This window comes from Scyliorhinus canicula, chromosome 12 (assembly GCF_902713615.1).
Source record: "Scyliorhinus canicula chromosome 12, sScyCan1.1, whole genome shotgun sequence".
Lineage (NCBI taxonomy): Eukaryota > Metazoa > Chordata > Chondrichthyes > Carcharhiniformes > Scyliorhinidae > Scyliorhinus > Scyliorhinus canicula.
In genome coordinates this window covers 46,967,493-46,986,189 of record NC_052157.1, presented here as the reverse complement: position 1 = coordinate 46,986,189, position 18,697 = coordinate 46,967,493, and the positions used below count along the sequence as shown (strand labels likewise).

The window sequence follows — 18,697 nt, the reverse complement described above, 5'->3', positions numbered from 1 at the left end:
TGAATGCCCTCCCCCATTTCCCTCCCTCTCCGTGATTACCTCTTCTCCCAATCTCGCTCATCTACCCCACTCCTTTCCTCCCCTTTCTAATTCCCCTATTCCCTCCTTCCCATTGCCCCCCCCTCTCTCCCATTCCTCTCTATTTCCCTCCTCCATCCTTTCCTCTCTCCAATTCCTCCCCAATCCCTCCACTCCTTTGTCTCCCCCATCCATTTCCCCATCTCTATCCCATTCTTATTCCCTCTTCCATTCTACCCTCATTCTCCCTTCCTCCCATTCCGCCCTCATTCCCATTTCCTCTTTACTCATCCTCGCCCCTCCTCCCAATCCCCCTCCTTCGGGGTCACCCTCCCCTGTTGCCGTTGGTAACGAGACAGACGGTAGTCCCCCGGCGCAGGGTCAGAGGGCGGCGGTTGCGATGGGAACGGGGCTGTTGCTGCGACGCTGCGGCCTCGGCATTTTGTGAAGTGCGGCGGGCGGAGAGAGACTGAAAATGGGCGAGAAGACTTACAGCTCCTCGGTGCTGCTGCACAACTGGTTTGAAGATCTCACCTTGGACCAGGTGAGGAAACCGAGCGGGTGGCGGATCCCCGACCCCATCCCCCAAATCCCCGACCCCATTCCCCCAAATCCCTGACCCCATTCCCCCAAATCCCCGACCCCATCCCCCAAATCCCCGTCCCCATTCCCCCAAATCCCCGACCCCATTCCCCCAAATCCCCGACCCCATTCCCCCAAATCCCCGACCCCATTCCCCCAAATCCCCGACCCCATTCCCCCAAATCCCCGACCCCATTCCCCCAAATCCCCGACCCCATTCCCCCAAATCCCCGACCCATCCCCCAAATCCCCGAACCCCAAACCCCATCCCCCAAATCCCCGACCCCATCCCCCAAATCCCCGACCCCATCCCCAAATCCCCGACCCCATCCCCAAATCCCCGACCCCATCCCCCAAATCCCCGACCCCATCCCCCAAATCCCCGACCCCATCCCCCAAATCCCCGACCCCATCCCCCAAATCCCCGACCCCATCCCCCAAATCCCCTACCCCATCCCCAAATGCCGACCCCGAAACCCCATCCCCCAAATCCTAGACCCCATCCCTCCAAATCCCCGACCCCATCCCGCAAATCCCCGATCCCATCCCCCAAACCCCCTACCCCATCCCCCAAATCCCGACCCATTTCAGTGAAGTTAAAGGGGCAGCACTGTAGCATTGTGGATAGCACAAATGCTTCACAGCTCCAGGGTCCCAGGTTCGATTCCGGCTTGGGTCACTGTCTGTGCGGAGTCTGCATATCCCCCCGTGTGTGCGTGGGTTTCCTCCGGGTGCTCCGGTTTCCTCTCACAGTCCAAAGATGTGTAGGTTAGGTGGATTGGCCATGATAAATTCCCTTTAGTGTCCAAAATTGCCCTTAGTGTTGGGTCGGGTTGCTGGGTTATGGGGATAGGGTGGCGGTGTTAACCTTGGGTAGGGTGCTCTTTCTGGGAGCCGGTGCAGACTCGATGGGCCGAATGGCCTCCTTCTGCACTGTAAATTCTATGTATGTAAAGGGTGACAAGTCCCCCGGACCTGGTCTACACTCTACGTTCTGAAAAGAAATAGCTGCAGAGATAGTTGTAGACCCAGCAGGTGAAGAAAGGTTGGACAGGTTAGGCCTGTTATCCATTGGAGTTTAGAAGACTGAGAGGTGATAGAATCCATTGAATTCCTACAGTGCAGAAGGAGGTCACTCAGCCCATTGAGATTGCACTGACCCTCCGGAAGAGCACCTTACCCAGGCCCACTCCCCCGCCCTATCCACAAAACCCCACCTAATCTTCACATTTTTGTACTGAGGAAGGAAAGAGCACCGGAGGAAACCCATGCAGACACGGGGAGAACATGCAAACTCCACACAGTCTGTCACCAAAGGTCAGAATTGAACTCTGGTGCTATGAGGCAGCAGTGCTGACTACTCTGCCACCGTGCCGGTACCAACACTAAACCTATTGCACAAAGGATGATTTAAGATGCACAGTTGCTCCATGGTATTGATCAGAACTTTTCAGGCCACAGATCCTCCCATTGGATGTGGCACGAAATGGTCAGCTGTTCAAAAATTAAACAGAGGCAACAGACAGAGAAAAGTAGCCTCCAAATCCAACCGCTAAGTGTCCAAAGGTTAGGGGGGGGGGGGGGGGAGGGGGGTTTATGGAGATAGGTGGGAGATTGGGATTAGGTAGGGTGCTCTTTTGGAGGGTCTGTGCAGACTCGATGGGCCGAATGGCCTCATTCTGCACTGTAGGCATTCTAAGATTCTATGATTGTGCCACCGGAGGATCCAGCTAGGTGTCATGGGGGAGTGAACACGCCATTCCAATTGGACATTAAGCTCCACTCGATATCACCCCGGTATTTAGAGGCTGGGACTCTGGTTTCTGTGTGCATTTGAATCAATTGAAGATGGGAATACAGCTGTTGAGCTAAGCCTTACTCCCAGTTTACTGGCTAATTTTAACTAACAGATATTCTCAACTGTACAAATGTTATCGATTCCAACTTTTCTTATGCACAAAACTTAAAAGTGCTAATGTTTGTGCAGCCTTTAAGTTATTTAAAACCTTTTTATATGTGGCGCTGGTACCAGATTTAACTCTGTACTTGAACACAGACTCCATCTGGTGGCGGTTAATATTTAACATTGTGACATAATGAAACATGATTTGGAGGGAGCCAGAGTGTGGTGCCTAGGGGATTTTCACAGTAACTTCATTGCAGTGTTAATGTAAGCCGACTTGTGACACTAATAAAGATTATTATAACATTTAGACTGATGTCTGTCTACTTACTTCCTGTCAGATACTTTTGGTGGTCTAAATCTACTACCATTTTGATTTAAGTGAGAGAAGACCTATGGGGTTAGAAAATTCAAACATAGCAATTCTTTAATCATAATTTGTTTCACAACACCACATCAAAGTTCAACAGGTTTGTTTGCAATCACTAGCTTTTGGAGCGTAGCTCCTTCATCAGGAAGGAGCTACGCTCCAAAAGCTAGTGATTCCAAACAAACCTGTTGAACTTTAACCTGGTATTGTAAGACTTCTCACTGTGCCCACCCCTGTCCAACGCCGGCATCTCCACATCATAATTTGTTTTGCTCAGCTGTGTTTCAGCACAGCATCGCCAAAGCAACTAACTGTGAAGTCTCCACAGGTAGAGTTCCTGTTTGTTCATTGTGAAGCCCGTTGTCAATTCAGTGGAACACTGTTTAACCAACACAAGCCCAGAGGTGCTGATTGGGAAAAGTCAAGGCTGAGGGACCCTTAAAAGCATGTATGGGTATTGTTGGGATTTAGCCAGTTAACTCTGCATACGTAACCAGCACAAAGCACCAGTGCCTCCCCACTTTCCATTTAGCATCACCATCCTTGAGGACATTGGTGCTATCTGGAACTGAGCAAGAACAATGACAGTACCCAGCAGAGGAAGATTATCAAGAGATGCAACATGAAAACCAGTGGAAGACTTTGGTTACATTGGAAACAGTTTACTGTAAACCTTTAGCTAATTACTAACATTTTCATATTTTTGCAGCTGAAAGAATTTCAGCTGCTGCCTCCTGCTCCACACTCATTTAAACGCCCTTGGAATTTTTAAGGCTGGAGGTAATTTCAAACTTCCTGTCTCAATGATTTGCTCTGTTTATGCATCTCCACAATGCATAAAGTCCATCCCAAAGAGTGCCAATTATTGCCACTGAAGTTTCCCAGAGCAGGGCATCCCTTGGAATTGACTGCTCTCACCCAGTTTTAATTTTTTTCTTCAGTTCTTTGAATGAAGGCAGATCACAGGGCTGTGATCTCCGCCATGGGAAGGGCAAGGTGACAGACCCCGAATCTACCCCGTGCTGTAGGCACCAAATCTGATCCACACCGGCCGTCCAACCAACCGAGCCAACCAGCCTTCCAAGGAATCCGAGTTGCAGTGGCAACATGCTTAGTGCTGTCTGGAGCTATGGGTAGTGATAGTAGAAGCTCCAATTTTCTTTCTGTCACATGGCTGAACAGGAATTGCTCCTGCTTTCGCTGCCTGTTGTTGCCATATGTTGGAACGATTTGCAGATTGAGACTCAACCTGTTAGTTTGGACTGTTTTCCTTGGAGGAAAGAAAGCTGATAGGAGATTTGATGGAGGTCTTCAAGTCTTGAAGGAGTAGGTAGGGGAAAAATTGTTCCCATTCATGACAGGATCGAGAATGAGATGCCACACATTTAGAGTAATTGGTAAAATAAGCAAATGAACAAGAGGAAAACCTTTTTACGCAGCAATGCAATGCACTGCCTGAGACTGTGATGGAGGCAGGTTCAATTGAAGCGTTCAAAAGGGAATTAGACTATTACCGAAACAGGAAGAATGTGCAGTGTTATGGGGAGAATGGCACTACATGAATTGCTCTTTGTGAGAGCCAATGTAAACATGATAGGCTAAATGGCCCCTCTTGGTGCTATAATATTTCTGTGATTATATTTGGCTGAGTTATGGGCGCGATTCTCTGACCCCCCACGCCGGGTGGGAAAATCGCGGGAGTGCCAGGCCCCCCCAAAACGGCGTGCCGCGTTTTACGACAGGCCGCTCGGAGAATCGCTGCTCGCCGTTTCTAACGGTCGAGCGGCGATTCTCCAGCCCGGATGGGTCGAGCGGCCTGCCCAATACGACCGGTTCACACCGGCGCCAACCACACCTGGTTGCTGCTGGCATGAACAGCGTACGAACGCTGCGTGTGCGGCCTGTGGGGGGGGGGCGGGGGGGGAGAGGAAGGATCGAGCACCAGGGGGGTGCTCAGTGGGGGTCTGGCCAGCGATCGGTGTCCACCGATCGACAGGCCGGCGTGTCTAAAAGACGCACTCTTTTCCCTCCGCCGCCCCGCAAGGTCAATCCTCCATGTCTTGTGGGGCGCCTTCGGGGAGGACGGCAACCGTGCATGTGCGGGTTGGCACCGGCCAACCTGCGCATGCGTGGGTGACGTCATTTAAGCGCCGCCGGCCGCGTCATGTAGGCAGCGCCGCTTTGACGTGGGCGCCAAGGCCCGGCACGCGAAATTGACGCAGCGCCGCTCCTAGCCCCCTGGGGGTGGGTGAATAGGGGGTGAAGAGCGGCCTCCGACGCCAGAGTGAAACACTCCGGTTTTCACTCCGGCGTCGGCACTTAGTCTCCCGTTGGGAGAGTTGCGCCCATGGACTTTCTAAGGCCATCAAGTCCTGGAGTGGGAACTGAACTCAGAGCTTCTGGCTCAGAGGCAGGGATGCAAAATCTAAAAGCTCATTGTGTAGGGAGTAACGTATTAGCCTGGATTGAAGATTGGCTGGCTGGGAGAAAACAAAGAACATGCATAAATGGATCTTAGTCTTATTGGCAGTGTGTGACGAGTCCTGCACTGGTAGGAAAGTATGTTTTGAAGAATACTATTGGAGTTTACTGATGGAAATAGATAAAATAATAGAATACCTACAATGCAGAAGGAGTCTGCACCGGCCCTCTGAAAGAGCACACCACTCCCCTACCCTATCCACGTAACACCACCTAACCGTTGGACACGAAGGGGCAATGTTAGCACGGCCAATCCACCTAACCTGCACATCTTGGGAGGAAACCGACACAGACATGAGGAGAACGTGCATATTCCACAGTCAGTCACCCGGTCAGCGGGCCCCCCGCGGCGATTCTCTGGCCCGCGATGGGCCGAAGTCCCACCGCTGACAGGCCTCTCCCGCCGGCGTGGTTTCAACCACCTACCTGACCGGCGGGATTGGCGGCGCACCGGGGTCCTGGGGGGGGGGCCCGCGGGGCGATCTGACCCCGGGGGGTGTCCCCACGGTACCTGGCCTACAATCGGGGCCCACCGATCGGCGGGTGGGCCTGTGCCGCGGGGGCACTCTTTTTCTTCTGCCCCTGCCAAGGCCTTCACCATGGCGGAGGCGAAAGAGACCCCCCCCCGCGCCGGAATGACGTCAGCAGCCGCTGACGCACCGGCGCATGCGCGGACTTACGCGGCCGGCGAAGTCCTTTCGGCTTCGGCTGGCGTGGCGCCAAAGGAACTACTAACCCCTCAATGTGAGGGCTTGGACCCTAAAGGTGCGGAGAATTCTGCACCTTTGGGGCGGCCCGACGCCGGAGTGGTTCACCCCACTCCGACATGTCGGGACCCCCCGCCCCGCCGGGTAGGGGAGAATCCCAGCCCATATCTAGATACCTTTTAAACTTTTTGATGGTTGTTTGCCTCTTCTACCCTTTCAGACAGCAAGTTCTAGACCCCCAGAACCATCTGGGTGAAAACTATTTTCCTCATCTCCCTTTTCACCTTGCTAACAATCATTTTACATCTGTGGCTCCTACTCAGTGATCACTGTGAAGGCAGTTGCTTATTCCTCCAAGGCCTTCATTTGTTCCTGTACATTTTACTAATTTCCCTCAAAGAATTCCATTTAGAAATTTTCTTCTGGTCAGATATCTTTATTCTGTTTTTTAAGTGTTTTCCCTCGCATTTCCCACCAGGACGTTAATATCAAGGGTCTCACCTTTGCCTCTGGGTCAAAGTTGTTAAGCATGACCTCCTTCTGACAAAGCCATGCTGATTATCCCTGATCAAACCTTGCCTCTTCAAATGGAGATTAATTCTCTCCCTCAGGATTTTCTCCAATAGCTTCCCTACTACTGATGTGAGACTCACTGGTCTGTAACGCCCTGGTTTATCTCTCCCACCCTTCTTGAAAAGTGGGTCATTTTTTTGGAATAGTTGGAATCTCTTTTTTTGAGATGTAAAATTATATGGCCTGATGAAACTGAGACCCTGTAAAAATACCAACCTGGGCTAGTCTCTGTTCACTATTCGATCTAAATTTGTGAACATTAAAAATGCTCTGGTTATTGAGTGCTTAGTTTCTTCCTTTTAGGAAAAACATGCAAGCCATTCATCCGAGTCTGGATAGACATGCAGCCTTTTAAATGTAGGTGTGCTGCTATTATTTAATTTGAGAACAGCCTTATATTTGCAGAACCAAATGGGACATGCTCTTTAACTACAGCCTCTTCCTGCATCTGTTAACAATGGTACTTCTTTGCATTCTTAAAACACAATATGAGGATATGCATAATTCAAGTATGGTGGGAGGAAGAAAGGCTACCATTGTGAACTAGCTAGGTTGCTTGAATAATTATGGGCAAATTGATCACTTCAAAATGATCCTTTGAACTTTTTCACACACTCCCCCCACCAAGTGTTTATGCTTGCTACCTCCCTTATGCTCACAATTAATCCCTTAATGTGACTAATGCACTACTGCCTTTGAACTGAATAAATACTCTTGAGATGGAATACTATCTTTAAATATGGCCTGTTTTATACTTTGTTCATAAAAGAAAAGCAAAAGTCAGACCTGTGAATGATAGAATTCTGTCAAATGAATTTGACAATGCTGACAATATACAGCAGCTATGCTCTGAAAGCTAGTGATTCCAAACAAACCTGTTGACTTTTACCTGATGTTGTAAGACTTCTTACTGTGCCCACCCCAGTCCGCCACCAGCATCTCCAAATCACAATATACAGAAGGTCAGTTATCAAATATGCAGAGATGAGAGGTTGCCATTTTACACCAGGTGACCGAAAGCACAAGTCCATTGACAGTGTTACAGAATGGGCTGCTGACTCAGTGGCCTGAATTTTCATCACCGAGATGGGTAATGGCGTTGGGAAAACTCCAGGCTTAACCTGCCTGCCCACCTCTAGAGAAGGTGTCTGTAAAGGCGAGAAAGGGGCTTCATTGCAGTGTTAATATAAGCCTACTTGTGAAAATAAAGATTATTATTATCTTCATTGCTGGAAGGTAGGTGTGGGCTGGCGTCAGGCCAGCCGGGAAAGAGGTCAGAGGCAGCCACAGGTGCTGCTGGGCTCGTTGGCGGGTTTTTTAAAAGGTCCACCTCGATGCTGTGGGACTTCATCCCAATTAAAATAAAATCACAACGGCCCTCCGACCCTCCCCCCACACACTCCCCTTCCCGCATCCAAGCCACCTCATGGCCCCCTCACCTCCTATGGCCTTTCGCATCGCCAATGCCAGGCTCTGCTCCTCTACCCACCTTCCCCCATGGCCCTTATACTCCAATAGTGACAAGCTGTGCTCCTCCTCCGATGCCCCCCAAGGCCCCAATGCCAAGTCATGTGGGGCAGCAGGGTAGTAGGGGGCAGCAGGGTAGCATGGTGGTTAGCATAAATGCTTCACAGCTCCAGGGTCCCAGGTTCGATTCCCGGCTGGGTCACTGTCTGTGTGGAGTCTGCACGTCCTCCCCCTGTGTGCGTGGGTTTCCTCCGGGTGCTCCGGTTTCCTCCCACAGTCCAAAGATGTGCGTGTTAGGTGGATTGGCCATGCTAAATTGCCCGTAGTGTCCTAATAAAAGTAAGGTTAAGGGGGGGGTTTTTGGGTTACGGGTATAGGGTGGATACGTGGGTTTGAGTAGGGTGATCATGGCTCGGCACAACATTGAGGGCCGAAGGGCCTGTTCTGTGCTGTACTGTTCTATGTTCTATGTTCTATATCCCTCCACTGATCCCCCAAGCCCCTTCAATCCTCCCATGCCGAGCGATAGGAACTCCAGTCCCATTGACCCACTATACATTGTGGTAAACCAATTAACTGTATAGTGATAGTAGGATGTGTCAAAACAAGCTTTTAAAAAATCATTTATAACTTTCCAATATGGAAAAAAAGTAATTTTGCTATGAGGTAATAAATGAGTCCATCATCCAGACTCTTTAAAGTATCAATAACAAAACCAACAAACATTTGAAATCACCTAACCTTGTGGAAATAAACATTATGAAATTAATACAGAGATCAGGGATCCAGAGCTGTCAATCAAATGTTGTTTTCTCTGGGTTGTAGCAGTTGAACAGAGAAAACATTGCTTGATTAACAGCTCTGGCTCTCTGATCTCTACTGTCAATTTCACAATATTTATTTCAACAAGATTGAGTGGTTTAAAGTATTTGTGCTTTTTGTTATTGATATTTTGAAGGATCTAGATGATTGACACTTTTACTGCCTTGTGGCGAAATGATTTTTTCAATAAAGTGAAAAGTTATGAATGAATTACATTTTTAGAAGCTTTTTTGTACATTCTACTGTCATTATAGGTTTCATTGGTTCTATATAGTGTATAGTGAGTGAATAGGCACAGAATTCCCATAGCATGGCAAAGGAGGCATGGGGGAGGGTGAGGGGCATCAATTGTTATGGAGGCATGAGGGGTGGATGATGTTGGGGGAGATGGTGTTATTATCTGGCTTTGGGGGCATGAGGAAGACTTTTTGAATTCACTTTTTTAAAGGTTCCCTTATGCAGACTCCTCTGAGGGGCTATGACTCCATGCCTGGCCCGTCTCCATGAAAATTGCAGAGAAATAGAACAAGCCTATCTTCGCAATGGATAGAACAAGCATATCTTCTTTAAAGACACTCCTTGAAATCAGACAGCCTGAGAATGGGGCCAGGAATCCTGGAACTGTGCCCTCCTGCCATTGTTTAAGGTCTCCTTAGTCATCCTGATTCGGTGAAAATTCAGTTCAGTGTCACCTATTTTACACTATTACACAAAGTCAAATTGACCATCTTGTGTGATGGATTTTGATGACATTGTCACAGCTTTGTGAGCTACTATATTCGGGTGAGGTTTGATATACCCTTCATGCTTAGTACTTGAACTGTTTGGGGACTGTTACTGAAATTCTGAACAAACTGCTGAACTTCTCTTTATCAATTAATGTGCTGAGCTGCAGACAATAGCTCAAGCGATAGCTTAACTAAATTATTAACCATTTGGCGAAGAAAATACCTTTTTTCCTACTTAAACTCACCCTTTTGCACTTCACCTAGCTTAGCATTCAGTTCCATTTTGAACACCTCAAATATATTTGACGCCACTGATTTATCTGGCAGAGTATTTTTGGCTAAGCAGAATACTGAACTTGCTTTTATAAAATATCTTTCTGTTCCTCCCGGTCATCGTGGCAAATGCAGCAGCTACCTTGAATATTGCAAGGCTCCATAAAGCAAAGTGGGAAAGACGATAAGTTCATTTCTGTTGGTGGTGTTGATTAATTGGAGGATGCCGTAAGAACATGAGCAGTTTCCTGTTCTTCTTTGAAAATGGACATGACGTATTTTAGATCATAGATCATAGAATTTACAGTGCAGAAGGAGGCCATTCGGCCTATTGAGTCTGCACCGGCTCTTGGAAAGAGCACCCTACCCGAGCCCACGCCTCCACCCTATCTCCATAACCCAGTAACCCCACCCAACATTTAGGGCAATTTTGGACACTCAGGGCAATTTAGCGTGGCCAATCCACCTAACCTGCTCATCTTTGGACTGTGGGAGGAAACCGGAGCACCCGGAAGAAACCCACGCAGACACGGGGAGAATGTGCAGACTCCGCACAAAAAGTGACCCAAGCCAGAAATCGAACCTGGGACCCTGGACTTGTGAAGCAATTGTGCTAACCACTATGCTACCGTGCTGCCCTTTTTTTTCTGGGCGGGGGGGGGGGGGGGGGGGGTGCATTTTACCATCACTAAAACAAGCAGATAGGGTCTCAGTTTAACAACTCATCGCAAAGAATGCTGCTTGGATAATATAGCACTCTTTAATTACTGCAGCCAAGTGAGGCTACATGCTCTATTCCTAAACTGGGGATTAAACCTAAAACCATGTAACTTAAAGGTAAAAACACAACCAATGAAACAAGCTGACACCAAAGACATTTTTTTTTTATGCCCTTGGAGGCCCCATTGGCTTGATTTGTCTTGGAGTGATATCTTGAGTTAACTGAGAACAGAGAGAGATGTATGAATGTGTGTTTGTGACACAGATGAGTGTGCGACAGAGATGTGAGTTGTGTGTATGAGAGAGAGGTGAGTGTGTGTGTGTGAGAGAAGTGAGTGTGTGTGTGTGAGAGAAGTGAGTGTGTGTGAGAGAGAGAAGTGAGTGTGTGTGAGAGAGAAGTTAGTGTGGGTGTGAGAAGTGAGTGTGGGTGTGAGAGAGAGAGGTGCATGTGTGTGTGCTTGTGGTTCTTTTGTGTGTGCGTCTCTGTTTGAAATGAGAATCCAACTACTATCCAGCAACACTACCAGTATTAAATGAATTTGTGAGCAATGGATCAGCATCACTCCATCCATTAAAGATGACAAAAAGGTAAGACTTGGAAGCATTTGTTGAATAAGATAACATTTTAATTAAAATAAACGATACATAGCAGAAATAGAAAAGAAACTTTAAAGAATTTGTTTTTGTATATTTTGTTTTGTATATTTGTACCAATTGTGCAATAATAATCCTTTTTTTAAGGTTTAAGTCTTTAATTTAATACAAATGTTTCTTTGGTGTTCCATCAATGCTTTTGGGTGTTCAAAAGAGTTCCGTGTTTGGAAAGGTTTGGTGAACTATCTTAGCAGAACAAGAGCAGAAGATGCATGGGAACACTTCCATCTACCAGCACATTCATCTCCAAGCCACCCACACCATCCTGAGTTGGAACTATACCACCGTTCCTTCAGTGTTGCTGGGTAAAAATCCTGGAATTCCCTTCCCAACAGCACTGTGGGTGTTTCAAAACCACATGGACGGCAGCAGTTCAAGAAGGCAGCTCACCACCAACACCTCGAGGGCAATTAAGGCTAGGAAATAAATATTGGCCGAGCCAGCAATGCCCACTCACCATGATTAAATTTAATAATATATATGAGAGGGATTTTCCACCCACTATATTTTGCTCTGAAATACCCGTTATTTTAAGCAGTAAAGAGAGAAACTGGATTCCTAAAAGTGCCAGGTAAAATCCATCACAAAAGACTAGACTTGAATATTTCTGCCAAAAGGAAGTCCCTTTTTAGCTTACCTTAAAGTCTAATCTGCTAGATTTAAATACAGATAGGCGGTGTGAGTGGAAACCCCAATTCCTGTCATTAACCTTGTTATAAATACGCAGTTCATGGTTCCTAATACTTCAGAGGGAATTTTTAGTTTTGTGAAAATTAAAATTTCACTGTAGAAAATGGGATAAATGCAACTGAAGCAGCTTGAAGACTATTCAGCTTAAAATGAGGGGCCATGTCGACTTAATGAGTTAACAGTTAGAAAGATAAGATCATAAAACAGCGGGTGGGCTTATTTAGCTGGAGAATTCAAGATGAGGGGTGGGATTCTCCGACCCCTCCGCCGGGTGAGAGAATCGCCGGGGGTCGGCGTGAATCCCGCCCCTGCCATCCTCCCAATTCTCCCGCCCGGCCAAAAACCAGCCCGGCGTGAGTCACGCCGCCCGCCTCGGAGAATGGCGGGGTCCGGCGCGACTCAATGGCCGCTGGGGCCACCTGAATTCTCTGGGCCGTGATGGGCCAAAGTCCCGCCCGCCTGTAGCTGGTCCTGCCGGGGTAAATTAGAGTAGGTCCGTTACCGGTGGGACCTGGCGGCACGTGCGGGCTCCGGGGATCCTGGGGGGGGCGCGGGGGGATCTTGCCCCGGGAGGTGTCCCCACGATGACCTGGCCCACGGTTGGGGCCCACCAATCCGCGGGCGGGCCTGTGCTGTGGGGGGCACTCTATTCCTTCCGCATCGGCCGTTGTGGTCCTCCGCGATGGCCGATGCGGAAGTGAATCCCTGTGCGCATGCGCGGGGATGACGCAAACACGCGCTCGCGCCGGCCGGCGGAAGCCCTGTCCCGCCGGCCGGCGGGGCGCCAACCACTCCGGGGCGGCCCGACGCGGGAGTGGTTCACGCCACTCCATCCTGCCGGGACCCCACCGCCCCGCCGGGTACGGAAGAATCCCGCCCGAGATGTCTACGCCTCTTGCAAAGAAATACAGCTTGGAAAGTTTTGTTTTAGGATTAGAGCTACAATTAATTTTAAGACTATTCAGTGAACCCTGGAAGGTTACAGGTTCATTGAGATGAGTGGAGTCCCAGGAGCTGTTTGATGGCTCACTACATTAGGACTCAGACAAAGTCGTGGGAGCTGAGAAGGTTGAAGAAGGCCACTGGCTCAATGCCGTATAGGTAACTGGCTCCCAGGACTTAGAAGATGCCCTGGGAGCTATTCAAAGCTTGGTGTAGCTGGGGAGCTTGGTGAAATCCAGGGCAATGCCAGCCTGGGGAAGCTAACCGGCTATTAAAGAGCTGAAATTGTACCAGTAAGCAGAAGCTGGAGTGCCGACTTGGAAATCCAGATGAAGAGAGTCTCAGGAGACGGGATTGAAACCCTGGGAGGCATGTAGTCCTTGACACAGTTAGACTGGTTTTTGAGCGAATTTAGAGGTTTGTCCCTCAATAGTGAAAAGTTTGGAGTCCCTTGTGAGGAAGACAATCTCAATAAGATTGGTTGATTCACAAGGTTTACTGATGTCCAAGTTGCTGGATTCCATTGCTCGAAGGTCTGGTAGAACTCTCTTCAGGCTGGAAAAGTAGGGAAAGCAGGAAGGAAGAGAGCAGGAGGAGCTGCCACAGAAAGGAAGGGGCACTGCACAGAAGGCTATTCTACAGCAGGTAATCAGGAAACCCCTCTCCCACGTTAAATGCAACGAGGAACAATCTTTAAGGTTCAGGTTCTATAGAAACCCCCATTGATGGTGCCAGACCTGCTGTGTTTGTCCAGCATTTTCTGCTTTAATTTCAAATTTCCAGCATCTTCAGTGTTTTGCTTTTAGCTACAAAGTGCCTTTGTTTCACCAAGCTGTGTCACCTGCAGTCAACTACAACTTGAGGCTTGCACTTCTACTGGTGTTCCTTGGCTGGGGGTAGGTGTGTGCTTGGGTGTGCAAGGATATCTCCTCTCTCCTCGCCACTTTTGCATCAGGATTTCCAATGCAGCTTCAGAGAATCTTAAACCCCCCTGAGCATCTGCTGTATCCATTTGTCCGTTCAAGCAATGGATAACCCTACCCATAGTCTCTGAGTGCTCTGCAAATCATGAACATTTTCTTGCAATGTGTTTCATTTGCACTTTTCATCATCTCAACCATTTGAATGGAAGACATCTCCGTTATCCGCAAAAGAGATTCGTACAGCTCAATTGTTATTTAGACGCTCTTCATTCACCTGAGAAAGGAGCTGCGCTCCGAAAGCTAGTGATTCGAAACAAACCTGTTGGACTTTAACCTGGTGTTGTCAGGCTCCTTACTGTTATTTTGAAGACTGGGCTGTATATGAGCCGAGTCTCCAGGGTCCTCCCCAAGGCTGTTTGTTTCTGCACAGCGCATCCCATTGGAATGACATTCCCTCTCGTTCAAACCCTAGTGAGCATTCCCAATTGTCTAACAAATTCCTCGCAAAATGGATGTCCCTTTGCTGGTGGTAACACAGGTAAGACACCAGGATTAAGAGTCGGGAAGAACATGGCAGTTACTGTTAATCTGGAAGTAGCCGGTAAGTCATTGGAGTTGCTCACCTCTTACTCCAAGTAATATGAAATAGTATGAAAAACACAAGAGCTTGTTTAGGAGTGTTAGTAAAGGCATTGCAATGCTTCCTGAAAACATCAGAGGCTGAAGCAACGAATGCTGAGCTTTGTCAAGCCTTCTCTTGTCAGCTCACCACCAACTTCACTCTCTCCTGCATTCTCACCTGTCTGCCTTCCTGTTAAATATATAAACCTCATAATCTAAAACAATTTACTTGATCTTATACCTTTTCTTAGTCTCTCACCTTTCTATAAAGAATTGTCTTCTCTTTCTCTGGACTCAGGAGTTGAATTTGGACGTGGTAGGCAGATAAACAAGTGGTATTGCGTCGGTCACCCATTAGCTACCCAATATTTCACCTCATTGAATTTTATTGAACTGAATTTCAGTATTAGTAACTAAAGTGATTCCACTCGATTTGAGTTGCTACTAATGTCCAATTTCAGTCATTGGGGTTTCAATGATGGTGGTACTCCCAACAGTTGTCTTTCTCAGCTTGATATGTGCAATTATTTATTTGGAGGGACAGAAGCTACTTTTATAGGTCTGTGAGTGTCATGCAGACTTGTCTCATGTGACAGCAGGCTTGCCATAATAATGAGATCAAGTTGCCTTCTCCTTTTAAAAACTGTATCCTTGAGTACATGCAGTCCTTGTGAAAGTGAATAGAAAGAATGGTTTTGAATAAGGACGATTTTGACTGTTTGGAGAGATTGCCTTTTGGCAGATTGAGTTCCGCGACACCCATGTGCTGATAGAGAAAGGTGCAAGAGGATGAGTGAAGCTTTTTGTGTGGTAGGAGATGTGTATTGACATTCGAGTCTTGATCTATCTTTTGGTTTCTCCCTGTAAGGTCATTAAACCTTTTCCTAAATTGTTCTAGGGATGGTTGAGGTTTCACTAACTGTCTCTGCTACCTTCCTCCAGACAGCCTGCACCTATCTGCTATGGGGGCTGCTGGTACTTTTCAAATATATCAAAAAATCTGGAGGTTCTTCCAGCTGCTCACAGTCCTGAGCTGCAGCTTCTTTGTCCATGACTCAGTCCGCGGAGAGAACTTTCACCTGAGTCAGAACGTCTATAGGTTTAAGTCACACTTGACTTGAGCCACAGAATGAAAGTTGACACTCCAGTGCAGTACTGAGGGAGTGCTGCATGGTCAGAGGTGCTGTCTTTTAGATGAGATGTCAAAGGATCCACCTGCCCTTTCAGGTGGAAGAAGAAGAGCCTAGAGCGCTATTTTGAAGAAGAGAAGAAGTGCTCTCCTGGTCAATATTTATCCCTTAGTCAACATTGCTGAAGTACGGTGGCACAGTGGTTAGCACTGCTGCCTCACGGCACTGAGGACCCGAGTTTGATCCCAGCCCTGGGTCACTGTCCGTGTGGAATATGTATATTCTCCCCAGTCTGCGTGGGTCTCACTCCCACAAGCCAAAGATGTGCAGGGTAGGTGGACTGGTCATGCTAAGTTGCCCCTTAATTGGAAAAATGCAAAAAAAACATTGCTGAAGTACTCCACTGACTGTAGAGTACTTTGGAATATCCCATGGCTGTGAAAGGGGCTATATAAATGCAAGCAATTTTTAATCCACTGTTTGGTGAGAAGCGATGTTTCTCTTAAACTGGCTACACAGATCTATAAAGGCAGCCTGCTAATTCTTTCACACCTCAGCTCCTCACTCCTCCACCCCAAGATTTGGGAGTTTCAAATGAGCAGGCAATAAGTCCTGGTGTAAATCTACCAATAGGAGAGAGATCCAGGCATGGGGTGCAAAATTGTGCACCAATGTAAGAGGTGTGGTATGTATGGGCTCAAAATTGCATAACACTTTTTGTATTTTACAGGATGTTATTAAAGACTTCATTGCAAAGAAAGAACGTGGGGAGCTTATGATACAAAAGATGGGATCTTACAAAGAAGTACTAATAGACAAGGTGAATTATCTGTTTCAAACATTAAGATTTTTTTCTTCCAAATGCAAGAATTTTGCAGCAGTTACTGACAACAGTTGCTGTAGAATTGTGTCATGGTACCTCTATCAAAGACAGTATAAATAATCAAAATCGGGGTGGCCAAACCTGAACCTCAGAGTCATATACAGTATTCATCAGACATTCAAGTGCAGCATGATATGTACAACGTTTTGATTTATTCAATGTGACTGTTTGCTTAAAATAAATTCCACCTTGTAAAACTATTGAAATAGTATTATCCCTTAAGTATGAAGACACAGTTATCAGGGCTAATTGTGCTAGAGATAAAGGCCTTGTGAGTCTACATTCTTGGATATAAAGCCTTTGAAAGTGAGGGAGTAACAGGCTGCAGGTCAGAGGGTCAGCAGCAAGAGGATGGGTTAGGTAGGGAGCAGGAGAGGCCACAAGCCAGCGGGTCAGCAGTGAGGGGGGAGGGTTAGGGAGTAGTAGAGATGCTGATCGGGTAACGCGGCCATATATTAGATCAGTGGGAGATGACATTAAAAGGAACTGAATGACGTTAAAGTGCATTCACCTTCTCTGACCTGTCAAGTTGCTGACAAAGTGACCAGTGTGCGGTTGGCAAAGAGGCATTGCAAATGTAAAAAGGCTCCAGAATGCCATTTTGACTGCGTGAATGTTCCCCATCTCAGTCACAGCGCTTTCCAACTTCCCTCCCACCACCCCCCCTGAAAAGGCACCATATAGTTGGAAGATTTCAGGATTGCCGACCCAATGGCAATTTCCACTATTGTTCCAGCCCTGATCCCACCTCCACCTGGCTGGAAAAATTCCATCCAAAGTGCAAGCTAATTGCATGACATATCGAACCAGGAAATAGACCTTAGAATATTCAGAAAGAGTCTGCGAAACATCAGATTTGAATAGAGTGATTAGAATAACTTACCTCAGCTATGAAACTTAAACAGAATCTTACAGTTTCAGAGAGAGAAATCATTTGCTTTTGTCCATGCAAGGAGCTGCATCTATATGTAAAAGAGTTGCACATGACTCGAGTTGTATTTTGGCCAATGTTGATCTATATCATACTTTGTATTACCACAGTTTAGTAGCGTTCAGTATTATCCACTAAAACAAGATGCTATTTAATTTCAGACGTGTTAAAATGGGCAGTTATATGTCAGCTGGCCATTGTTTGGTATTGCAGTTTGGCAGGACCAGAATCAGTGCCAGTATTTTTAAAATGTTTAATATCAGACTATATCACTCCTACATGGCATAGGACCCATGCGCTGAAACTATGCCATGAAAAATATACCCTCTTATGATTAAAGTGTACCGTTAAATTGCAGTAGAATGTACCAAAGGCCATGTGGGATACTTCCTCTTCTGCTACCTACGTTTTTTTTTTCAACTTAAATGCTGTCTTTATTAGAATGGAATTTGAAGGGTTAGCGTTGATACAAAAATATAAGGCTGGTCACATAAATCTAAATGCAAGCTAATTTTCTGCTTGTACTGGACATACCTAGTGAATTATGCTCATGCAGGAAATGCACCTTTACAGTACAAGGTCTAATACTACATCAGTACCAATTCTACAAGCAAGACACCTTCCTTTGCATTAAACATGGCATAGTCCCATAGGAAAGACACAACAATGCAATTTTCTGAAGTATCAGAACCCAATGTTTTAAATATGTTTAATATTTTGAAGACAAAGCCACGTTGCTCGTTAGATGTACCCATCCAGGAAAGTTAGGCAGAGTACCACGGGTGTGGGCCTTAGTTCGATGTTCCTGCATTATCTCCCGCCGGTGCTGCAGAATCGTTAGTTCCTTTTTGTTTCTGCTGCATTATTTCAGCATCCCTCTGCTTTCTGGTGGCAGCAGATAAACTATCATCCTTTCTTTTCCGTTTACTTTGTTCACTTGATTTTTGTGCATTTTTCTGACGAGCAAGCTCTCGTTGATTACCTGTCATCCTGTCTCCCCCAACTGTAGCCCCGGATCCGCTGCTACAAACGGCCCCCAGGCGCCGCAACCATACTCGATCGCCCAAACTGTCCTTCTTCTGCTACCTATGTTTAAAGGTGTAAATAATGGACTGACATTGGCTTTCAGTGTCCTTCAGGAAAAGCAGCCCTGGCTAGCCACTCATTTATCAGCTGATGCCACTGGTTCAGAGAATGATAAAGGGCAAAAGTGAAATGGTTCATGGTGCCAACATTGTGGGCCACTCCCCAAGATTAGGCAGTGGGTCCCACCTCTGTA

General features: G+C 47.1%; 1 protein-coding gene across 1 annotated transcript in view; it reads left to right on the top strand.

Annotated features, from left to right (window-relative positions):
- The first annotated feature begins 214 nt into the window (after positions 1-214).
- Positions 215-18,697, top strand: part of cfap161 (cilia and flagella associated protein 161) — a 48,356-nt gene continuing 29,873 nt past the window's right edge. The window contains exons 1-2 of the mRNA XM_038813831.1: positions 215-562; positions 16,335-16,424. Of these exons, the coding sequence (XP_038669759.1) occupies positions 494-562; positions 16,335-16,424 (159 nt within the window). The 5' untranslated portion in view covers positions 215-493. The remainder of the gene's footprint in view (positions 563-16,334; positions 16,425-18,697) is intronic.